The sequence below is a fragment of the Terrapene carolina genome, unplaced genomic scaffold, assembly GCF_002925995.2.
Source record: "Terrapene carolina triunguis isolate 2854851 unplaced genomic scaffold, T_m_triunguis-2.0 Scaffold66, whole genome shotgun sequence".
Taxonomy (NCBI): domain Eukaryota; kingdom Metazoa; phylum Chordata; order Testudines; family Emydidae; genus Terrapene; species Terrapene triunguis.
In genome coordinates, this window is record NW_020664417.1 from 75,125,590 (window position 1) to 75,151,416 (window position 25,827).

General features: G+C 40.0%; 1 protein-coding gene across 5 annotated transcripts in view; it reads left to right on the top strand.

Annotated features, from left to right (window-relative positions):
* Positions 1–25,827, top strand: part of PROM1 (prominin 1) — a 79,201-nt gene that overhangs the window by 26,597 nt on the left and 26,777 nt on the right. For 2 of the 5 annotated variants that reach the window (XM_029910657.1, XM_029910658.1), the window contains exons 3-10: positions 3,924–3,982; positions 10,162–10,188; positions 12,375–12,580; positions 18,051–18,171; positions 20,901–20,964; positions 23,110–23,199; positions 24,876–25,093; positions 25,509–25,583. In XM_029910657.1, the coding sequence (XP_029766517.1) occupies positions 3,924–3,982; positions 10,162–10,188; positions 12,375–12,580; positions 18,051–18,171; positions 20,901–20,964; positions 23,110–23,199; positions 24,876–25,093; positions 25,509–25,583 (860 nt within the window). The remainder of the gene's footprint in view (positions 1–3,923; positions 3,983–10,161; positions 10,189–12,374; positions 12,581–18,050; positions 18,172–20,900; positions 20,965–23,109; positions 23,200–24,875; positions 25,094–25,508; positions 25,584–25,827) is intronic. The other 3 variants (XM_029910659.1, XM_029910660.1, XM_029910661.1) reach the window with 2 other exon arrangements.

A 25,827-nucleotide genomic window follows, 5' to 3' on the forward strand; every position in this document is an offset into this window, starting at 1 on the left:
TGGAACAAAAATTTAAAATTTCCCACAAAACTAAAATTCGGAAACATTTTGTTTCAGAAATATCAAAATGACCGTATCGAAGTGTTTCTGTTTAGATTGTTTTCACTTTTATATTGGGTAATGTTGTGTAATATAAATATCAAAAAAGGGCTTCAATTATTATTTTTTTTTAATCAAAATTTTGAGAGTTGATTCAGCATTTTCCAATGGAAGACTGTTCCATTGGGAAACTTTTGTCCAGCTCTCCTATGAAATTCCCTTAAGTTAGGTTCCACTAGTATTTTATTAGCTGCTAATGTAACAGCATTAGCCTTAATGGGGGGAGGGGGTTCACTGTTCAGTAGGATGCAGTACCAGCGGCCTTTTAATTTCAACGTATATTTTTTTTAAATGCAGTTTCTCAGCTGCAGGTAGCACAGCCATTGCTTGCATGAAACTTTTTTAGTTGCAAGTATGGGAAACCTGCTATTTGTGCCTATTCTTGCAGAGTCCAATATCCTTTCTAGGCCCATACTTCCCCATGTTCCGAATATAAAATCAGTTAGTCCTTGTGAAAAGCTGATTTCCCCTTATTGGTTATTCTCAAGAAGCTTTTGTATTGTATTCAGAGAGCTTTTCTAATCTTGCGTGAGATCTTGATTGTACTTTTGTATAAGTAGATGGTCCAAGGCTGGGCCCTGTAAATACATGACAAATAAAGGACCAGCTGAATTTATAATCAGTGTAAATTGGCACAGCTTCATTTAGTTCAGTAGAGCGATACCAATTTTTAAACCATTGCTGATTATTAGAAAAGACATTTGTCTACAAAGAAATCAGGAATTTACATTACACTTCTATGCACCAGGTGGGTCCTGTTTATTTTAGATATGGAAGTTTTTTGATGAAATTCAGTGTTTCTGTTGATGTGGGAAAGGTGTGTAGGGTTTTTGTAGAAAATCTGCATTGTGTTTGGCTAAGTCCGTTCATTGAATTTGTCTGGTGTGGAGTTGTTGCATCAATGGGTTCTATTCTGCTTTTGTGTTTCTGTATTGCAGGTGAAAAATCTTGGGAAATATAAATTCTCTTCCCAGAGTCCTTGGCCTCAGTTACTGATTTTGATGCAGTAAGGACCCCTTGTTGATACCAATATGTTTGTAAACTCACAACTATAGCTTTTGGTGTATTGCTTATCGCCCCTGCAATTCTCTGTGTCCTTTCAATCAGAGGTCTGCTAACATTTAAAGTGTATAATAGCCATGTTTAAAAATATTTGCCTTGATTAGGATTCTCTGCCTTCCAGGAAGCCTTTATATGTACCTCTGTTCCTGAGGCATTCGGCTCTATTTTTCCAGCATTTTTTAGTCTTTCCCCAAATGATGATGCTTTGCAGTACAAACTCCTTGGTTATCTATTGCTACCAGTCTCTCCATGTTCTTATATGGCTTTTGCTATTGTAATAGCTTTGCTATCCTGCATTTCCACTTTACTCTGTAGTTTCTATGACAGATGAGTTAGCAGTAATTCCCCTTCTTCTCCCCCTCTCCCCCAATCTTGGTAGGTGCAGTTTCCTCACTTGGTACATCTACCTTGGTGTGCTAGAAACAGCCACTGCTGCCTTGCTCATTGCATGTTTGCTTCTTTCCTTTGATGTTTGCAATGTTGTTGTAGCTGTGTTGGTCCCAGGATATTAGCGAGATGAGGTGGGTGAGGTAATATCTTCTGTTGGACCAACTTCTGTTGGTGAAAGAGACAAGGTTTTGAGCTAGGAACAGCTCTTCAACAACTGAAGAAGAGCTGTTCCTAGCTCAAAACCTTGTCTCTTTCACCAACAGAATTTGGTCTAATAGAAGATATTACCTCACCCACTTTCTTTTCTTTAAAGCAGTTTTCTGAGTAACATTCATTTTATTTTTCCCCATAAATCAGGCAGGTACGTATTCTTGTTTTGGGGAGTCAGTGAATGTTTGGGTTTTTGTCCTCCCCCTTCCTGCCCCCCAGGATTTTTGCTTTAAAAATTGGAGGGGAATTGGGAGCCACAAATACTCCTGCTAACTCCATTGAGCACATCATATGACCTCTAAAAATTTGTAGTGAATTTTTTGTTTTTGAAAAGTGCTGGATTAAGAGTTCTGGGGACTTCAATCCTCAGAACTCTTAATCCTCCTTGAGCTACAGAACAGAGGCATAGATAATACAATGCAATAGATAATACAACGTAAGCTTTCTTTCTTTCATCTGTCTGCCAGTGATATCACATCTCTGACCTGGAGGGATGAACGATGAGGGTGAGAATGAGTTTCCAAGAGACCTTAGCCTTCCAAATGTGCCAAAATCAATACACTGCCACATGTTCACTGGGAATTGGATTGACTCCTCCTCCTGTACTTCACATGGGCTATTAAATGGCCATCAATTAACTACAATCAGCCACTGCCATCTGGTCTGGATTTAAACTGATAGTGTAGGGTTGAAAGGTTTTATATCCCAGACATAGTTAATATCCTGGGCTATCTTAACTTTGTTTTTAATTGGAAAAAAATCAACATTTGTTGATGTAACTCTAAAATTTTGTTTGGATTGCAATAGTGCCTAGAAGCGTCAGCATGGTAGGACCTGTATGAACATGTAACACAGAAGGGTCCCTGTCCTTAAGAGCTTACAAGTGAACTCATATTTTACAGAATATTAATTTAAAATTAAACTGTCACCTTACATTCCATTACAATATATTGTGGTGAACTTCTCTTCCATTTTTTTGGCTGTCGCTGTATGTTGGGTATGTTTCAAATCCAATTAAAAATTAACACACTGGGCTGAGTTATTAGTCTAGCACAGGGGTCGGCAACGTTCGGCATGCGGCCCGCCAGGGTAAGCACCCTGGCGGGCCAGGCCAGTTTTATTTACCTGCTGATGCGGCAGGTTCGGCCGATCGCGGCCCCCACTGGCCGCGGTTCGCCATCCCGGGCCAATGGGGGCGGCAAGAAGCGGCGCGGGCGAGCGATGTGCTGGCCGCAGCTTCTCGCCGCCCCCATTGGCCCAGGACGGCGAACCGCAGCCAGTGGGGGCCGCGATCGGCCGAACCTGCCACGTCAGCAGGTAAATAAAACTGGCCCGGCCCGCCAGAGTGCTTACCCTGGCGAGCCGTGTGCCGAACGTTGCCGACCCCTGGTCTAGCACAACATGGACATTGGTAATACAGATAGTAAGTAAGTAAGTAAGTAAGTAAGTAATACTAAGTAGGTGTGTCTGAGAATCCCATTTGGTCTTTGACTCCGGAGTCTGTTAGCTCCAGGTGGGACACTGTTTGCCTGAGATGTGGAAAATTGGGGGCAGTACTGGAGATCTGAGTGCCTTCTTCCCTCCAGCAAGTTTGCAAGTACAGTGATTCCCTGCCCATGCCACACCCTTACCTCCCCCCACCCACCCAAAAAGCTACATTGAATATCCACATTGGAATATTTGAGCACCAGTTATACAATTCCATGGGGGGGGGGGGGGAGTGTATGTATATATACTTTAGAGGATTGTTACGATAAAAAACTTAATTGCTGAGTAGGTGGTTTTCCAACAAAAATATGGTTGACCTGGCACAAACAAGGTGCATTAAAATCACCCAAATCGATATGCCTAGGTAGTACGTAACCTAGTATCCGATTTATCATTTCACTGGTGTCTGCGGCACATAAGATCACCTCAACAAAAATAACTTGACTGCTTCTCAGTATGACCTCATTAACCTCGTTATCATTCAACATTCCCATAAACTGTACAGGTGGGTTTAAAAATGTTGTATTCTACAATAGTTATAGAAACTTGGGTATATTTGTCTGTCATCTTTGATTTCCGTTCTCAGTTTCATCCCACCTAACCTGCAATATAATTTACTAACATTTTCTAATTTATGTTATCTAAAACTCTGGAATGTTCTTGCTTATTTTCAGATCTCATCAAAAAGCTAACACAGCAGAAGTTTGGAAATGTGCAGGGCGATTATCAAAAGGTAATTTGTCTACACATAGTAATGGAAGTGCATGTATTCATAATTTAGTTGAAACATTAAGACTCTCTTCCATAAATAGAGAAGAATAATTTAAACTAACAATTGGATATATTATTGACATCTGACAATAACTATTTTCATGGTTTCAAATAAAATACCATGTAAAAATCTTTTTTGAAAAATACTAAGAAAATTTTTGTAAGAAAGTGTTCATGAAATGTATCGAATCTTTTGTGCAAAACTAATATTTGAAGCCAAAATGTTTAGAAACAAAAAAGGGCAGATTTTTACTAGTTATGAACAAGGAATTCCTGCTGGTCTTCAGATAGCAGAATCATTTTCACCCTATAATAATGCTTATTTTTAGCATACACAATGATTGCATGTAAATATTTATTGTAAAATATATATTATTTGTCTTTTTCTATGTATGTTATTTTTTTGATGTCATGGGAGGTCCAAAAACTGACTGAAAATAGGCTTTAAAATAGAATTACTCAGGCAGTCTTAGCAGCAGTTTTCACTAGCAATCCAACTATAAAAATGTGATTGTATCTGTCACACAGAAACTAAGCTCTGGCTTTGTGTTAAGAAAAAGGCTGGTTTCATTTACTACCTCCAGACAGCTGAGTTTCCACATTCTACTGATGATAAAATATTTTTTAGTTTAAAGTGATTACAGAAACATGTTTTCCCTACCTTCTCCCTATGGCATGGTTACCCTAGAATAGTGTACATTTTCAAGATATCCAGCAACAGGGAATACAACCCAATTTGGATGTGCTACTAGTTCTTTTCCTTGAGCCATACTCAAGCACTGTGGTGGGTTGAATTTCTGCAGTAAGGAACTTAACTGGGCCCAGATTGGTGACATGATACTTTGTACCATCTGCTAGGTTATAGGTTACTGGAGCATGCTGTGGATAGTATTGTGTGCGCTCAGGAAGACAAATCTGGTCCCTAGACTCATGCTCACTGACTTGAGGCCTTTCTGGGAAGCCTTTCTAGCCTGATATTCTTTGCCTGGTATCCAGATGCTTGGAACTTGTCCTAAGGCTGTACCAAGTTCCTCCCGATCTCACAAGTTCTTTTTGGAGGGGTTTGTGGTGATGATGCATTAGAGGCTGCAGGGCCAAACAAAACACCTTGCATACATATAAGGAAGCCTAGGGGTTGAATTTCATGGACTGACTGACCCTTTGAACAAGGTCTTTAGATCGTCGGTGACATCCGTAGGTCATTCCCTGCTACTTCAGAAACTGGGATAGAATTCACAGGAAACTTGAAACTACTGTCAGCTGTAATCCTGTGTAGTAAGCCCTCCTAATAAACTAATTTTTAAACTAAACTATTGTCTTAGCCACAGAGGGTGCTAGGACAACTACGATCTCAGGTATGTTAGAACATAAATCACCTTCTGCCAGGATAAACCAAAAATTGACTGGAACCGCGGTAATGTCCCCACAGATACCCAATTGATCATGCTGCCATGATTTTAGGATTTTTTTTTTTTTTTTTTTGTGAGACAGATGAACTTACTTTTTATTTTCTAAATCAATTTTTGGTACCCATTTACAACGAAGAATAAAATTTGTTTTTATGAAAAATATATCCAGTGCCATTGCCACCTTAGATAAATTGTAGCTAAATTTGATGACATGTCTAATAAGAGTTTCATGGAATTTATGGCGGTACATATAATAAATATCCATATCTCACAGTTTGGGTAGATGGGCATCTTAATTGGAGCTGGAACAGAAACAGGTTTCCCATCCCACAAAACTTTTTGAGATTTTGAAAATTTTCCTGTTCCACAATGGGAAGAAATAGAGACCTTTGCAGTTTTTTCATGAAAACCAGAGAGAGACCCTCCTCCGAATGGCCAATATAACTTGGTGGTCAGGGCTTTGGAGTGGGATGTGGGAGAATGACAGGGTAGGGGCTAGGACTGTCTGCTCTGTTAAACAATAATAGAATACCATTTAAATATTTTTGATGTCTTCTACATTTTCAAATATATTTATTTCAATTACAAAATAGAATACAAAGTGTACAGTGCTCACTTATTTTTTATTACAAATATTTGCACTGTAAAAAAAATAAGACATAAGTATTTTTCAATTAACCTAATACAAGTACTGTAGTGCAATCTCTTTATCATGAAAGTTGAACTTAAAAATGTAGAATTATGTACAAAAAATAACTGCACTCAAAAACAAAACAATGTAAAACTTTAGAGTCTACAAGTCCACTCAGTCCTACTTCTTCAGCCAATCACCTAAGACAAATACTTTTGTTTACATTTGCAGGAGATAATACTGCCCGCTTACTTTCAGGTGACGTAAACAAGAACAGGCATTCGCATGGTACTGTTATAACCGGCTTCGCAAGATATTTATGTGCCAGATGCACTAAAGATTCATGTGTCCCTTCATGCTTCAACCACAAGTCCGGAGGACATGAGTCCATGCTGATGATGGGTTCTGCTTGATAACAGTCTAAAGCAGTACAGACTGCATGTTCATTTTCATCGTCTGAGTCAGATGCCACCAGCAGAAGGTTGATTTTCTTTTTTGGTGCTTTGGGTTCTGTAGTTTCTGCATCAGAGTGTTGCTCTTTTCAGGCCTGCACAACTCGTAAAGCGGCGAGTGCCATATTACTCCAAAGAAAACAGCTGAGGGCCGAAACCCTCCGAACGCCGACAACCCCCCCCCCCCCGCGCCACCCCCCCCCCCCCAACCCCCCCCCCAGCGCCGCCAAAACACGCCCCCTCCTCCTCCCCCCGCCCGCGCCGCCTGCCCTGCGGGGAAAAAACCCTTCTTCCCCAGCACCGCCACACCGAAACAGCAGTATTGAACCTCGGAAATATGTTATAGCGGGCCCCTAAGGTAGTATAATTAAGGTAAAAGAAAAATGTCTTTTTGCTAGAAGTAGAATAAGATCTTCCCCCCTCTTTTTGTAATCAATTGCCCTGTTGAATGAATGAGGTGTGAATGAGGAAGGCATGGAAGGCAGGCACCTCCAGACAGCTGAAACCCTTGGAGAGGGCAGGGCCAGCTCTAGGATTTTTGCCGCCCGAAGCAAAAAAAATTTTGGCTGCCTCCCCTTTCTTTTTCATGCCCCTCTGCCCCCAGCTCCACCCCTTCCCCAAATCCCCAGCACTGCCTCCTCCCCTGGCGTGCCGCATTTCTCCCCCTCCATTACTTCCTGTGGGCCCCCCGTGACCTCCTGCCCTAGCTCACCTCCACTCCGCCTGCTCCCCCGGGCGTGCCGCCGCTCCGCTTCTCCCCCTTCCCTCTCAGGCGAGGGAGGGCGGAGAAGCGGAGCAGCGGCGCGTTCAGGGGAGCAGGCAGAGCAGAGGTGAGCTAGGGTGGGGGGGGGCACAGGAAGTAATGGGGGGGTAGAGGAACCACTCCCCGCTCCAGCTCACCTCCGCTCCACCACCACCGTCTCCCCTGAGCGCCCGCCGCTCGGCTTCTCCTCCCTCCCAGCCTTGCTGCACGAAATAGTGGTTTCGCACATGGCAAGCCTGGGAGGGAGGGGGGAGAAGTGGAGCAGCGGCATGTTCAGGGGAGCAGGCAGAGCAGAGGTGAGGTAGGGTGGGGGGGCGCAGGAAGTAACGGGGGGGTAGAGGAACCACTCCCCGCTCCAGCTCACCTCCTTCTCCTCCCTCCCAGCCTTGCTGCGTGAAACAGCTGTTTCGCGCGCAGCAAGCCTGGGAGGGAGGAGGGAGAAGCGCGGCAGCGGTGGTGCGCTCAGGGGAGCAGGCACAGGCGAGCTGGGGCAGCGAGGGCACTTTTTCTCCATGCCCCAGAGTCGGCACCTATGATGGCCGGCACCAGAATGCCGCCTCTAGAAATGTGCCGCCCCAAGCACCTGCTTGTTTTGCTGGTGCCTGGAGCCGGCCCTGGGAGAGGGGATGGGAGCCAGAGCAGATCAGTAGAACAGGTCAGCCACCTACTCGCCTCCTCAGCCCCCCTCCCTCGGCTCACCTACTCACCCCCCCGCCACTGTCTGCTCGCTCGTCTCCTCAGCCCTCCGGCTTGCCGGCTCACCTGGCCCCCCGCCACTGCCCGCCCACTCGCCTCCTCAGCCCCCCCTCCCCCGCCACCGGCTCACCTGCCCCCCCTGCCACTGTCTCCTCAGCCCTCCACCCACCCGGCTCGCCTACTCATTCCTCGCCACTGCCCGCCCGCTCGCCTACTCAGCCCCTCTCCCTCACCCACCACTTGCCTACTCACCCCCCCGCACACAGGCCGCACAGTGAGCCCCCGCGGGCCACATGTGGCCCCCGGGCTGCATGTTGTGCAGGCCTTTTTAAGACTTCTGAAAGCGTACTCCACACCCTGTCCCTCTCAGATTTTGGAAGGCACTTCAGATTCTTAAATGTTGGGTCAAGTTAGAAATCTCACATTGGTACCTTCTTTGCGTTTTGTCAAATCTGCAGTGAAAGTGTTCTTAAAACAAAGAACATGTGCTGGGTAAATTCTGCCCCCAGGAATTCAGTCACAAATTTAATTCATTATTATTTTTTTAACAAGCATCATCAGCATGGAAGCATGTCCTCTGGAATGGTGGCCGAAGAATGAAGGGGCATATGAATGTTTAGCATATCTGGCACGTATACCTTGCATTGCCAGCTACAAAAGTGCTTGTCTTAATGATTGGCTGAACAAGAAGTAGAACTGAGTGGACTTGTAGTCTCTAAAGTTTTGCATTTTGTTTTTGAGTGCAGTTATGTAACAAAAAAAAATCTACATTTGTAAGTTGCACTTTCGCAATAGATTGCACTACAGTACTTGTATGAGGTGAATTGAAAATATTGATTACAAATATTTGCACTGTAAAAATGATGATCAAAATAATATAAAGTGAGCACTGTACACTTTGTATTCTGCATTGCAATTGAAATATATTTGAAAATGTAGAAAAAATCCAAAAATATTTAATAAATTTCAATTGGTATTCTATTGTTTAACAGTGCGATTAAAACAGCAATTAATCGCGATAATTTTTTTAATCGTGATTACTGTTTTTGAGTTAATCACGTGCGTTAACTGCGATTAATCGACAACCCTAGTAGGGACTTGAACTTGGGTCTCCCACATCTCCGGTGTGCATCCTAAACACTCATCTGTTGCTTATTCTGGGGTGGGTGTCTCTCTCAACCTGAGAAACCTCTCATCAAATCCGGACAGCTCTATAAAGTTTCTGTTCTGATGAACTGGCATTTCTGATGCAAAAATTTTAAGTATAGTGTCAGGAATTTTTCAAGTCTTTGGGTGGTTTGGAAATGTTTTCTTTTCAATGACTTTTGCACTTTCAATATAGCAACTCACAACTGATGAGTTGCTATTATTTTCTAACTTAGGAGGAAAAGAGGAAACCCCTGTTGGGTATGAATTGCCATATGAAGATGCAGAAAAACAATTAATATTAAGAAATTCTTTGTTTAATCTGTGCATAAGCTCTGAAAACAAGAGGGAAGAGCGTAGCTTCTTAAACTCCCATGACTGAATTTCCCCCCCTGTTTTCTCAAAAGGCAAATGGGGTAGCAGAAACGCTTATGAACCTGTTAAATTAGATTTCTCCCTTCAGTCTCTCTCTTCCCCCCCCCCCTTTCCACTTTTGTAGGTTTTAAGTTTCCTACAGACTTTTTAAAGTGCAGATGAACTTTCTGTATAATGTGCCAAGGCACGGAAACTGCTATTGGAACTGCTTCTCCCAATGCCAAAACAATTTGTAAATTCAAAAAGCAAAAATATAGGGGAACAGCTCTGACAGCTGGAATTCTTTGAGAAACTGCACACTAATACAATATCTGACCCTCCTCTTCCTGAAATATCTTGGGAAATATAACTGATGATGGTCCATACAAAAATAACTGGTCTGTTTTCATTTTAAGACTGAGAGCTATTTATGGTGGATAAAGAAACCCTGAATCCTTTTAATTTACCAAGGCAATCAGAAATCCTCTACTACATAATATATTTTCTTTAAATAATTAATTTGGCTTAATTATTTACTGCTTCTATGCAATTTTTTTAGTGGCTTTTATTTTTTTATTTGGGGTATTTAATTGTTTCAATTACAGTTAATTATTCATTACTCACATGATTTGTTTTTGTGCATGCTGCCTGTGCATTATACACATTCTCCATCTGCTTTGACTTCCACAGCCAGAAAATGTTGTCCTGACTCTTCAGGTAATAATGCCTTCCATTGTATCTGGTAGATGTGCTCTGTGTCTTGGTTTTTTTTTTTTTTTTTTCAAAACTAGCAGGGATTATATTCACTACTCCTGTCAAAACATGCATTACTATTTTTCATGTCATTCTAAATGAAGGTGTTGATGTTTTTCATCTAAGCCACTTTTGATTTGGTTATGTTCCAGATTGTTCAGGTAACCTACTAAAACATATTTCTATTCATTTTTAGTTACTTTGTAATCTTTTCTGATTTTCTTTTTAACAAATTTTGGCTTTAACAAGATTTGACTTGTAAAATCCAACCAAAATTATCTTCCAGAACATTAGTTGTTCTTATTCAGAAAGCAAGAGTAGCAGTTCTAAACCATCACTAGTCTCCTATTTATTCTAGGATTGGCAATTAGGTCAGAGATTGCAACCATGTTAATGATAATGGGTTACTATTGACACTGCATGTGGAGCAATTTTCCCCCCCCAAGGACTGGTGGGATTGGAGGCAGATTCAGTATGACTAGAACTGAAGTATGATGATGGATAGCTAGTGAGAAATTATGACTTGTAACTGGTATTCGGCGAAAATACAACATGAATTCCATCTTGTTACTGCCAAGATACTGCTGCTTACAGATTGTATACAAGAGATAGAGGATGAGCCAAAGTAGTAAGTCTTTAATAATTATAGTACCCTTAAAGTTAACACAGACTTTTCCAAGTGACTTTAATAGCCTTTTAGGACAGGGCTTCTCAGCCCATGGGTCAGGACCCAATTTCGGGTTGCCAGAATGTTTCGGAGGTCGTGTGGCAGTTCCTGTGGCTCCTGTGTCACAGGGCTGGCTGGGCTCGCCTTCCTGCTCCAGGCACTGCAAACTCTGGAGTCCCAGCGCCACTCAGGTTTGGCCCAGCCGTCATGCTAATGGGAGTCCGGGTAGGCCAAATCTGAGTGAGTGGCACTGCAACTCCGTGAGCCACGTCACAACTCCACTTACACAAATTTGGTCCAGTCAGGGGAATGAGGCCAAAACTGAGTGGCGCTGCAACCCTGGAGGTTGCAACGCCCAAAATGGAGAGCCAAGCCCGGCTAGCCCCACAGCACAGGAGCTGCCACTGAGGTGAGTGCCGGGCAGGGCCCAAGACCCCAGGAGGCAGTACCCCTCCAAAACCACCCCAGGGCCTTCGCCCCCAAACTATTTACTGGGTTGTGACAGGCCATAAACATTTACAAATGGATCCTGAGCCCCAAAAGGTTGAGAACCACTGTTTAGGGTATGTCTACACAACATAGAAAAACCTGTGTCTGGCCTCCCTGGGAGGGTCCCAGAGTTGGGCTCCAGCCTGAGACCGGTAGTCTACACAACAATGGTACAGTCCTGCAGCCCAAGTCAGCTGGCGTGGGCCAGTTGCAGATTTTTCTTTGCTTTGTAGACATAGCCTTATCAGGAGGTTTGCAAAGGCACCAAGGACAGTTAAGTATCCATCTCACTGATTAAAAGGGAGTTGGGTTCCCAGCTGCCTTTTGTGCCTTTGAAAAATCTCTCCTTTAATTGCTGTTAGTTTGTTGCCAACTGAGCATAGCAATGTACATGACACAGAGATCAAGAGTCTCCGCCCTACAGAGCTTAAAATCCATCCCTTGATGTTTTTTGTCTTTCAGCTATTTTTACATTTTGTTTTGAAGAGGGTACAGTCCTTCATCATTTAATATTTCTCTTCAGTTTTCATAATCAGGACTTCTGCTCATAACATAAATCTGTTTTTTAAGAACAAAAACAAATAATTTCCCACCACAGTATAGTATGTTGGTATATTTAGGGTTGCTGATATTCTCAAATAGTTTTTTGGAACAGCTATGAGAGACAGATCAAACTGTGGGCCTGCTAATCAAATGTACCCATTTTTAATCCGTTATAATGCAAGTTGCATCAATATCATGAGCATGTTTACTTGTTAAATATGCTGCTTAAACTACTTTTTGATAGGTTAGTTGTCAACATTTACAATGTTTTTATCTGTTTGAGATGGAAAAGTTGTTAGATATGTATTGATGACTTAGAAAACATTGATTACAAAGACTACAGTAACTAGTGGATCTTGTAGCTTTAATTTCATTTTTAAGCAGTGGCTGTATATGAATCTCAACAACTATATAATATCTGCTGTTACAGTTATTTTTGTCTGCATTGCAGGCAATCTACTATGAAATCGGCTTTATAGTGCCTGCTGCTTTGGGATTGCTATTTGTTCTGTTACTGCCTCTTGTGGGACTGTGCTTCTGTATGTGTCGTTGCTGTGACAACTGTGGTGGGGAAATGCACCAAAGACAGAAGAAAAATGCTGACTGTCGGAGAGGCTGCTTTGCAACATTTCTTTTTGTTGCTTCTTTAATTATCAGGCAAGTATAATAAATTGCACAATGCTCATTTTGCACAATACTAATATTGCATTACTGTACAACAAGGAATATTAAGTCTAGTTTATCATCTGTAGAAGCTGAAATGATTTTATTAGGCTGAAAATAATATATTTACTTTTACTCAGAAAAGATATTTTACAAAGGCATTACAGTAGTGCTAATATGGTTAATGTCATGTTAATGAATGAACCCACTTTTTGAGGGGTTTAAGATGTGAAACATCGTTATGTTGGAATTTGGCATATGAGCCTTTTTCCAGGGAGATCACTTCTTGTTTTTGTTTTTAAATCAAATTATCCAAATGGCCATTTAAGGTTGCTAATTCACGAACAAAAGATTATCTGTCTTGTGCTCCGATGCCATCCCATTGAGAAGAGGTGTTAGGATGCAACACTTTTTAACACATTTTGATAATAGTCAAGTGGTGGTCAGAAGTGATTGTGTTTGTCCTTCAAATTTTCTTAAGTCAAAATAAGAATTTTCTAAATGGCAGCATGTAAGCCCATGCTGGTTTGTATGAATCTGGAATATTCATACATAATCACTGCTGATAAAGATTCTAAAATCAGAAATTGACTGGCAGTGTTCCCCATGAGTGAAAACTATCTCTGCCCTTCCATTGATATGCAACAATGGTGAGAGTATTAAAACCTTGTTTTAGTAAACTAATCAGAGTTGAGTGGAAAGATTCATGGAAAGCAAAAAAGTGCAAAGTTTTAAAAAAAAGTTCTACAGATCATTTTTCTAACAGTAGACTACACTTTACAAGTACTTTCCTCCATGAGATGCAAGTGGCTCTGCAGTTTTTGGTCCATAAATATGCCTTTATTCAGCTTAATAAGCTTCAGACTAGTCTCTTCTTGTAGACATATTGTATTTTCTCAAACAAATGAAATATTTTGTATTTGACTAAAAACCAGGGGAGAAAATGTTCTAAAGCCAGAAGTATGTCCAGCTACATTTCTGTTGAGAGGTGGTGGTCACACAAAACACCTCTCAAAATCCATGGATCCTATACATGCCTATCACAACGTGGTATATTTCGTCCAGTGCACTAAATGCCCCACGAACAACAATGTGGGTGAACCCAGGCAATCACTATGCTCTCGAATGAACTGTCACAGGAAAATGATGAGACACAAAAACCCTGTCACCTTTGGGTGACCACTTTTCATAAAGCGATAACTCTGTCTGACCTATTAGTTCTCATTCTCAAAGGAAACATGCACAACACTTTCAAAAGACGAGCCTGGGAGCTTAAATGCATTACTCTACTAGAAACTAAAACTCATGGACTGAACAGAGATATGGGATTTTATAGCTTAGTCCAACAATCTGTAACCCACTGTTAACAGGCCACTCTACCATGAATGGTCCCTTGCAGTTTATGCTGACTAGTTTATGCTAAACAATCTGTTCCACCTTGGATTTTGTTGTCATGCTGGAAGTACCTTTCCCAGACCTGAAGAAGAGCTCTGTGTGACTCTAAAGCTTCTCTCTCACCAACAGAAGTTGGTCCAATAAAATATTTTACTTCACCCTCCTTGTGTCTCTGGTTACATTTCTGGCAGCTGGGAGTTTGGATATGTGAATATTGTGGTTATAGAGCAGGAGCTATTGTTAATGAGCACAGATATACCTTTGAATTTGAGCATATTTTATATAGATTGAATTGAGATGGCTACAACTTACGGTATGTATCACTCCAAAAGTGATGTGCTCCTACTCAAATATTTACTGCTCTCTTTGGGACAAAGATATTTTATATTTTATTTATTCCAAAGTCATCAGCAAGCTGGGACACTCACTCACATGTGTGCGCGGTAGAAGAAATGTCATTTCCTTAATCTCTTTGCAATGTATCAGAAAGGTTAGCTGGGTGGGTGTGTTTAAATGCTTATTATAATACTAAAATTAATCCTGTTTACAGAAAATGTCTTCCCTTTTTTGGTGGGAAAACCACATGAGTTTTTGATCCTTCTGTGTTGAGTCATATTTTTTTTTTAATTTTTTTGGATATTAAGTGCCTATTCAGAAATGTAGATCCTAAAGTACATAGGTTATATCTGTTATGTGGACAAGTGCCTTATTCAAGTATCAAGGAAGAACATCTGCCTTCATGTAATTGGTAATGCAGATAGTTCAGAATCTGGGATTCAACATGAATCAGAAGAATTGACAAATGGGTTCATAAAGAAAACTCTGACCCAACATTTTATTTTTGTATTATTGTGGAGGAGAACTTTTTCTTTAGTACTTTTTCTTTAAATCTGTTTAATATTAATTTTCTGTGACTTGAACCTTTTGCAAGTAAAACAGTCCCCAACTGGATTGATGGTGTTTGCATCCATTTATGAAATCTCACAAACTGAAACCGAAATATCTGACTTTCGGGGACACTAGTTAAACAGATATACACCACTCCAGTCTGTTATGGGAAAGGCAAGTCTTGTGTCATGTCTTCTCCTTTTCTCTCTTCCTTTATTTGGTGATTTGTCAAAGCTCATTAGGTAGTAAGTAGAGTTTTTCCCTTTCATGTCGTGTATCTGTTTAGAACAGGTGAATGTTTGACTGCATAGTCTGTTTAAAGATTCCCGTCTCTCCCCCACCCTCCTCTCAGAAAGCTAAAGAGAAAAAGATCACATTCGAATTTACAAAGTACCTTTTTTTTGTTGAGTTGCAATTGCTGACCTCTTTGCTTTGTGAGAAGAATACACTAAGGATATAAAAACAACCCCTTCAAAGAACAAAGATGTCATTGTAAACTCAGTCATGTGAGTTACACACTAATACTGTACTTTACATTTGAATGACAGTTATGAGACATTTTTCTTTTTCAGTTGGTCAAAAGAAAGCAGCTAATCAGTTTTCTTTCACTGGGAAAATGATATTCAGAATCATTGTTCTCCTTGTAGATGTGAAAGAAACAATGTATACGTTTGCCAGAAATGCAGCTGCCTTATTTTGAATGTCACCTTTTAAAGATGCTTAATATATTTATCAGATCTGTTTGGGGTTTTTTTAAATGGTTTGGTGGAGACACACGTCTCTGCTTGAGCGTTGACAAATGTGACTAGGAAAGATTTTCAGGGAGCGGTGGGCTGCAAATGGAATTGAACCCATGACCTTTCAGTTAGTAAAGACAAGTGAGATGATGCTGGTGCCACTGTTGCTAACCCATGCTGCCATATCTTCATTACTTTTGTCGCCAGCGTTTGCTAGGTCAAAGCTAGCATGGTTATGCCTACCCACGCTACAATTACACCTTTAATTTTCCGTGTAGACAGCCCTCAGTTACCATCAGTGGCTCCCCATGAGAAGGCTGGACACTAGCATCTTTTAAGGAAGCAATTGTTAAACCTTTGATTAAGAAATTATCTCTTGATGTTGAACTCTCCAGTTGTCATCCTGTCCCAAATCCTTCTTTCTGCGAGGTGAAGGTTAGTGATGCAATTCTAATAGAACAAATCTAGCAGCATCTAGAGTATCTATTTACATCTTGTGGTACAGTAATAAACATCTCCAAAATCTGACCTCTTCTCTCTGCCCATGCGGCTAAGATTCTTGTGCATTGCTTCTTTTTCTTTCTTTCAGAGCCCTTCCCACTATATCCCTGCTCTATTACCTTTGTTGCAAGGTTGGCTCCTCTCTTCGCTCTGCCAACAATGCCTGCCTTGATTATCTGATTCTTCACGCCTCTGACAAGCAACTTTCCTACTTTGTCCCTTGCCACCCCTTATATATGGGAAAAACTTTTTTTAATATAAAAAAACTGCTGTCCAATACTGTCTCTCCTCAAAACTGAACTCAAATGTAACAAATACAGAAAATTGCAACATGAGAATGGCTAATCAGATGGCAAGTTGTGCTCCTGATTTGCTAAGAATTGTGCATGTCTTATTATTTGTTACCCTTCCACCCCACCAGATATGCTTGTCTCCTCTACCTGTTATATCATGTGTTCCCTAGATTATGAATTCTAGAGTCACAACGGTTATTTACCATGTACCTAACACAATAGGGCCCTCAACGTGGCTGGCTTCTAGGCACTACTTTAAAATAAATGATTTAATAGTAGTATGAAGTGCTCAGGTCTCTTTGACCCCAGTTGTAAGAGCCAGTATCATTTGTGTTAGTGATCTTCTAGCATGATCCCATTACATGGTGTTCTTTATATCCCTTTGATATTGCTAGCCTCAAACTGGTTTACTGCAACGCAAACTGCATGAGGTTACACCTTAAGACCATCCAGAAATTGCAGATAGTGAAGGCAACTGCCTGCCTTCTTAAGCAACATTTCCCATAGAGGGGCATGTTACACCCATGGTCTGATCTGCTACCAGGTAATATCCGTCTGAAATTTAAGGTTTTAATTTTTAACCTGCAAAGTGGGTTTCTTCTCTGCCTACCATAGAGACGGTCTCTCTTGACTCCACTGTTGCATTCCCACCTGAGCTTCAGAGTGCGGCTCTTAGTCTACAATAGCAGAGATCTATACTTAAAAGGAGCAGAATAGGGTTTAAGTAATTACAGGGATTTTTTTAAGTGCGTCTCACTTTGGCAACTGATAAAAGTAGTTCCATGTGGAAAGAGAGTGAACAAAGAATGAAATATTTTATAGTCTAAGATAACTCTCTCAAGCTTGTCATGGGCTTTTAGTTACCGTATTTTACTGTATATACAGATCTATTCTGTTGAAGATAGAATGGTGCAATCATAATGGCCAAACTGGGAAAATAATCATCAAACGCACTGATTGAAACTCCCATCTGCCTCCCATCTTTCATGTTATTAATTTATGTTTTATATATTTCGCCCTATGGCCGGAGTTCTTACAACTCTGTGGGCATCCTTTAATTTTAAGTCATTGAAGTTAATTAGACTATGTGCTGTTAAGTACATGTAAAGTTTTGGAAGATTGGGACCATAGTGAAAAAATTAGCAGTGGAAGTAATTCTAACTTAAAAACATGTTTCATGTATAATTCCTTTTAATAAGTTATTTTACCAACTGTTTTCTTGTAGATGTGTCAAACTAATGATTACTCGTGAAAAGGAATGTTAGCCTTCATAAATCATGGTGGTTTTTTTTTTTTAAATAACCAAGTATGCATAGTATTAGTATATCTTGTATACATTTTGTAAATTTTTGACAACTGCAGTGCTGCAAATGTGTCTTGCTATTGTGTGTTCCTTTTGAAGGCTTTTGAGTTAACTTGATTTCTTTATTAAACATATAGAAAATTAGTGATATATCAAATCTTCTAGCTAATTCCTCAGTGCCACCTAGTGGTTAAAAATGAAATTTATAGTAAAAGGAGACATTAATTTGTCTGCAGGGACTCCATTACCCAGATAAATGTTGATTGCTTTGCTATGTTTTTTGTTCTTAATTGGCAGAATGGGTATTTGCAGTAGTAAAGTAATATCTCTTATCTTTCTGTTTATAGTATTGGTGTCCTTTGTGCTTATGCTGCCAACCAGCACTTAACAAGTCAAGTCCGGGGAGCAAAGAACCTGGTGCACAGTAATTTTAAAGACCTGAGAATTTTCCTCAATAACACTCCAGGGGTAAAGAGATGCTTTCTTTATATATGTGGTTGTATATGTAAGAAAAGTATTCTAGAAAATAGTTTCTTTCTATTTGGTATTAGTGATGCATGCAACACACCGTGTTTTCTTTATGGGTGCCCATCTATTGCGCTGGTTGCCAATCGCATAAAATATAACACACAATACAATAAAAGATAAAGGACTTCTCATACGTTAATAAATATCCGCCAGTTATTCTTGTGGACCAGCATTCTTCGAACAAATAAGGGGCTCTGCAGTAATGTGACACTCCTTTGCCTTTTTTCTGTTGCTGCACTGTGCATTGCCAAAGAGGTAATTTTTTTTAAGGGAAATAACCTCCTGTTTTTGGCAATTCTTATAAAAGTATGCATGGGCATCAGTGCCATACATCCATTTTCTTTATGCCAATATCCTCTGGAGTGAACGGTAGCCTTTTCTGTTTTTGTTGAACACCTTTTATGCTTTTTAATGCATATATTGAGGCATACCAAATGTGAATTAGTGTCCTTAATGGCTTCACACTTCCTTTTACGTTGCAAAGAGTCCTCCAAATACTTCTGTGACTTTCTCCAATGAAAGATTAATTCCTATTAGAGAACTTTATATGATAGCTTTTCCCTTCTGTGTTGTTGGATGTTTAATTCGTTACAAGTTGAAAAACCACACTATTTAAAAACCACGCGGAAAGCAAACAAATATCCCACTTCTTACTGGTAGCTAAAATTTTGACAGAGCCAGTTCAGACAATACTGTCACATGACAACCCTCTGCATTGGTCGTCATAATCCCACTCTATCATAGAGTATGAACTGCTTTTCTTTCGATTGAGGGCTTTGTAATGATGATCTGGGAGTCTGGGAATTCAGGATGTCTTCTGCAACATTGCAGCCTGGGCTGGAGTATATTGTTGTTTGAAGGGAAATCTCCATCCACCACTTCCTTAATTCTCTCCACATCTGGGCATATTATTCCCTTTTGCCTCCAGCACATATGTATGTAGATACAATGTCGTGGCAGAGCCCTTTGGGGTAGATGTGGGGAAGGAAACATGAGGTCACATAATGAACATTTGGTTTTCAGTATGAAGTGCTTTTCATAAATCTACAATCATTTTGAGCTGGCTCAGGGCGTTGAAGTGAACCTGACATTGGTGGTTGTGACCCAGTTATACTAAGAATTCTTCCAACCCTCCCCACTCCTTTGCATCAGCCGCAGCTGGGTGCTTACAGTAGGAAATGTCAGAATATAAAATCTGCCCTGTTTCCTTCAGCTATCGTGATGTGTATATACGAAATATCTAAAAAGCTAATGACTCCTAAAAGTACTTCTGCACCAAGTTAAAATAAGTACAGGGTATTATTGACAGAATGCTCATGGAAACTGCAGAAACTCCTCAAAGCCTCAGTTATGTATTGTTTTCCAGTTCTTACCTAGGTTTATTAGTTCTTTCTCTCTATAATTAACTAAATGTTATCTATAGTCTAGTCTATTCTATCATATGCGACTCTTCTTAATATGTTGCTTTGTTATGCAAGGCATCTTTACATCATGTACTTATGTGCCTCTAATCAAATCCCAGAAATTCTTGAGACTAATAGGAAGGCTCTTAGGTTTTGTTGACAGTGGTATAGAATCCATCTGATAGATTGTAGATTGCAGACAGACTTCTGAAGTACTAACTTAACACGTCCAATCAGCATTAGGTGCAGAATATATAGAGGATTTGAAGAAGATGTCAAGTGCTCAGGGCTGTTGTCATAGAAGATTTGCAGACTATATAAGTTTTGCATTATCAACAGCACGCTTCAGTGCAATTGACAGTCTGTCTATTAAGGACATCAACTCATACACCAGTCCCCTAGGTTATCTATACTTGTTTTGCTAGTCATTCTAAATCTCACTTTGTTTTGTGATGTTGTTTGGGAATTCATAGCAGTCCTGCTAAGAACTGATTAAATTAGTTTCTTCTGCAGACTCCAGAGCCTAGAAAACTATGGTATGTTGATAAGAGAGGCAAAAACATAATCTAAGTCAGGCACAAAATGTTTCATATGCTGCATATGTTGATTTCATCCATTTAATCACTGCTGCTTTTGTGACACGTTGGATTTACCGCACTGAATACTTGAAGATGCAAGCCAAATAAAAATACAAACCAAACAAAAACTGATTAACAAAAGACCTTGTCATCATAATAATGCTGCTCTCTGGGATAGTGCAGAGCCCAAACTGTCACTGGACAGAACCATGGAATTGGTAAAGGGCACAGTCTGCAATTGGAAAAGGACAGCCACCTCCCTTCCTGTGACCAGCAATGGAAGTGCCTGCAAGCTGCCTAGCATGTTAAGGGAAAACAAAGGAATAAAAAGTGGTGAAGCAGTTCAGACACTTTCTGCATATATCGCAGTGAAGGAGGGACTAAATATTGTTAGATGACCAGAGGGATAGAACTAGCATGAAACAGAGATACACAAGACCCTCGTCATACTGGATCGCTTGAAGGAATCCTCATGAAGCAGCAACTGCTGCTATTAATTATCATTGGGGTTTAAAACTGCTCCCTAGGAGACTTCCCAATTAAGCATCTCACGATTGAAGAGAATTGTACTGTACATTGTTGAAAGTATTAATGGTAGAGTTCAACAGTTTTGGGGTTTTGCAGATAAATATGTATGTGTGGGGTGGTTACTGTTTCTTGACTAAAAATATTTTTTTTAAACTTTTAGCAAATTGACTACTTGGTGAGCCAATATAACACTACCAAGAACAAAGCACTCTCCGACCTTAATAGTAAGCAATCAAAGTTTTTATTAGCTATGTCTGTGTTATGTTATGTGTGTATTCAGTGAAGAGTTCACTGAAGAGCTCGTGAATGACTTCTAACAGAATACGAAAGTCAAGTTGTTATAACCAGAATCCCAAGCAAATCAATAAAACAAAAATATAATTCTTCATGAAAAATGTCACACGTGGCACGATATAAATTTTTCTAAAAAATAAACTCCATTCTTCATTAAATGACTTTCACTTTAAGTCAAAGACTAATAATTTTTGCCTTTTTGAGTTCAGTAATCACTGGTGGTTTCAGAGGAAGCATTTCTTAATTTATAAAGGACTGGGTGCCAAGTGACATGGCTCCTGGCTGGAATTCAGATTGTGTTTGAGCTTAGTCAAGTCCAGTGCTGTGTTTCAGTGTTCTTGGCATTATAATAGACACATAGACATGTTGAGATATAAGTTTACTGATGATTGTAAAACTCTTTCAGATATTTGGCTGGAGCAAGAGAGAATTATTGAGAGCAATTATTTTATAACTAGCACTTGAAAAGCACAGATCATGAAACTTAAAGCAGTTGCTGCGTTTTCCTCTGCAGAACAGTTATGGCACTTGGTGACATTTCTGAAGCTTTTAATTTAAAAAAAAAAAAAAAAAAGGCCAAATTGTGGATTTTTTTTTTTTCCCCAAGGCTTTTACTTCAGTGTCTAAAGTTAAAAGAAGCCCAGCTACATATGGATCTTCTCTAGACTAGACTAAAAGGTGTGGTGTTAGCACCCTTTAGCAAGCAAGTTTTAAAAGTCTGTGTAGATGAGACAGTGTGTACTTTAACATAGTACAGCACATGTTAAAGGCAGCATGTCTTGTCTATGCTAGGCTTTTAAAACATGTTATCACATTGTTTAACATCACACGTTTAAAATCCTAGTTTCGACAAAGCCACAGAATGCACAGCTGGTCTCAAAGAAAGGGTGGTCATGCACAAGACTAATGGGCATTTGGAGGATAATTTAAAATTGCCATCTGCATGTTCAGCACTCGTTTATGGCTTTCCATGCTCTTGAAGTTGCAGACTAAACTGAGTATTTATCTGCCTCCACTGCCAGTTTAAGATCTGGGTCTTTATTTTCAAAGCCATCAGTGGGACATGTTCCAGCTCATACGAGACCAGATCTCCATCTGCAAACCACCAAGAGAGTTGTACTCTTCTAGGGCAATAGTGAAAAGCCCGAACAAAGTGTATGGGAGCTGCTGACAAAGCATTTTAAGATAAGGGTGGCAGCTGTGGAATGAAGTTAGGGAGGAATTTAGACAAATCCAGAGTTTGACCACTTTTAGGAAACACTGAAAAACCTTCCTATTTAATAAAACCTTTCCACCATAACCAGAATTGACAATATTGACCACCTTGGATGCTCCCATGCCATAGCCCCCTGACACCTCCCAAACCCCCATCCCTATCCCCACCCCCACCCCCCAAAAAACCTACCCTAAGAGCTTTGTGACTTGAAAATGGAGAAAAGCCAGAGGCTCCATGAAGTTCACTAGGGACGTTACTATTGCCAAACTGTTCTATGTGGAAGATAGTCAGATACTACAATGATGGGCAGAAGTACAAAAATCTAAGATTGATGGAAAATTTAAAGCATCTTTGGGACTGTCTTTTAAGAACACAGCTGGGGCTTTTGGGGAAAAGGAGGGAGAAAGGGATCCAAAGAATCAATTTCCCTATTTCTTGTGCACTATGAAAAATAGTTCATAGTAAAGGATTGTTGCCCAAAATTCACTGCAAAATGATGGACTTTTCGTAAAAAAGTAAAGTTAAGGAGCAGTGCTTCGATAACAAAAAGCAATACTGGAGTATGCATTTCTGGTTTGTTGTTTCATTGCTAGAGTGTCTTCACTTTCCCAAGGCAGGCACTAATAAATAGACCTCACTCCCTTTTTGATTTATTGCTTAATCCCATAAGTCTTAGAGGTAAGTGTTGCCAAAGAAGGTGTGGGCAGTGAAGTAGTCTTACGCTGAACTTTGATTTTAGTCCTGAGTGCAACTTTTTTAGGAGTTAGTAAAAATTGGTGCAAGATACTTGTTCTGATAGGTAGTGATACAGGATTGCACTGAACTGGCTTGCAGTGGTTTTTATTTTCTCTTACTACAGATGTTGGGCCATTGCTTGGCAGCAGAGTTCAGGAGCGGTTCGCGAAAGAAGTGCGTCCTGCACTCGATGCAGCTCTAACAATGGCAGGAGGTAAATGCACATCTCCACTTTTATTTTTAACCTTCTATTGCCTTGTTAAGAGAGACACCCTCTTCCTATTCCAAAGTTTATGTAATTTTGTAATCCGTCTATACGTGGAGGTTTTTTCTGGGCAGTGACACTTGTCAAGTGAATTGAGAGTGTTGTGCATGCCTTAGGACTAGGGAAAAGCATGGTCCCGTTACAGAGGAAAGAGCATTATTCCAGTGGCAGGAGCTAATTTTTCTTTTCCTCAGAATATGCATCCTTGTATCTTTCTGTTTTAAAAAGGTATTTGACATCTGTGCACTTTCAGATGGATGGATACTGGACCTTCTGGGTATTTATAAGCATCTTTGAATGCTAGGTTTTGGCTAGGTAAACGTCCCAGCTTTACTTCTTCCAGTAGTACCAATGGTTTATGGAAGTTGCAGTGGTGGTGAGTTTACACAGCAGAGTTAGCCAGTGGATTGATTGCATTGTACAAAAGGTTTTGAGCCTATTCAGCTGGATCTTTGTAGTGAAGTTCCCATCATTTGAAATTGTATGTCTGTTGCCAGACTTTTTCTTCTTATATGGAAAGGCTGATTAGGAAACATTCAAACTTTTTGTGAACTGTAATTAATGAGTAGTAGTTTATCTGCTTCTCAGGCAGGTCCTACTGTTTTATACCTTCAGTCCTCAAAGGTGTGTTGCTGCTTTTTATGTGTGGGCTAGCACCATCAAGTTAAAATATTTGTCTAGTTTATTGTGAAGGTACCAGCAACTAAAATTTCTTGACCGTACATGCTTTGGGGCTTAGTAACACTTGATGCTGTGATTTGTCCATTATAAAGATGATTTCAACAGTTCTTGTTTTATGCAAGATTGCTAATTCAGGAATTTGTAACTGGTGCAGTTGTACGTACAAAAGTGAAAATTATCACTGAATTTAGTCACTTTTTTTGCTCTACCCATGCACATGAAACTGTTTGCACACATCACCAGACCCCTTTCTCATCACCCATTATCATTCTCCTTTCTTTGCTTTATTTTTCTATTTGGCTTGAAGTCAAAGTGGAAAGGGCTATAAAAGGTAAAAGACTTGACAAAAGCTTGTGTGTTGTGTGAAGTGTGGTTCATTTTTTTTTGTGCACTTTCTTGTGCATTTTTAGCTGTATCTGTTTGTCTATTACCCTTCTGTTGAGCACTTCATTGTTTTTGTATGACTGGGCTGAGATCTAAAGGCAGAAAATGTTGAACCAGCATTAGTGATGGCTGGTGCAACATGTTCTGTTTCACTTGAAACTCACAGTTCAGTGATGTGCCCCAAGTGTATGGTAGTGATAGAAATACAGAAAATACCGTATTGAGCTTGCAAAACAAGGCCCTGGATTTGTTGCTAATGACTTGACCCACTTGTGCTGGTATATGATAATGAAACAGTGGTCTCGTACTTCTGTGTTGCTATCCACCCAAACTAGTGAACCGAACAAAGAATAAAAGGGGGTAAATTTTGGGGGTGGGTGGAATCCTGGTAAAAATAGATTAACTGTTTGGCCTGTGCTAGCAAAATGTGCCATGCGTCTGTTTGCAGTATATTTTCTGCTGCAATAGAGCTGGTTTTTGTAGTTAAATGTATGCATCTTGCTGAGTAACTAGACTGACTTCTAAATCAAACTTGTTTTAAAATCTTTGTATCATCACAGCAATCAGAGAAACAAAGGAGGCATTGGAAAATGTAAGCGTCTCTGTGGAGGTTTTGCAGGAAGGTACTGAAAGGCTGCATTCTAACCTGACCAATGTTAAAATACACCTGAGCAACACACTCAGTGACTCTGCATGCTCTGCTGCTCAAGCTGCTTCAACTTGCAACATTATCAGAAATTCATTAAATCAACTGAATATCAATGCTAACTTCAGTGGGGTAAGAATATTTTTTCAACATTTCACAGTGTAGTTTCATTGTATTACCTCAGTAATATTCCTCTGATTTAGGCTCAATTTGTGGAATAATTTGTGTAGCAAAATGATCTATTCTGCATCTCTTCATCTATGCAATTTCAATCACTGCTTTTATCTTGAGTGCGCTAGAAAGTAAGATAGAGAGATATACGTCAATCAGCGATGTTAAAATGCTGCTCTGGCCAACACTATGATCTGCTAACTATAATTGCTGAGTATAAATTTTGCTTTCATCCGACGAAGGTTTAAGGAGAGCACTAGCAATATTGTGCTATACACATTCTCCCAATTTGTTTTTACTATCCCCTTTGAAATATATGGTCAAGTAGTGTATATGGTATTTTGATTTAACTCAAGAATGCTTTTTTCCATCCTAGTTGCCAGGTGTGAGCACACAGGTTGCCAAAGTCAATGACGTCCTTAAAATAGACCTTTCCAGTTTGGTTCAAAAGGTACGTTTCTTGGTACATTAAATAATAGGATGGGATGATTACATATGACATTTGTTCTTGGCTTTCCCAAGTAGAAGTCTTTCTCCCCCTTACTGCTTCTTAGCGGGTTTCTCTCCTGACTGTCCCGGCGTTGGTTCACATCTTAAGATTTAATATGTAATAATACTTGCATAAGGCTTTACATCTTCAGAGCTCTGTGCATCCATAATTAACATTAGTTTTCTACTAAAGGATATTCTTCAAA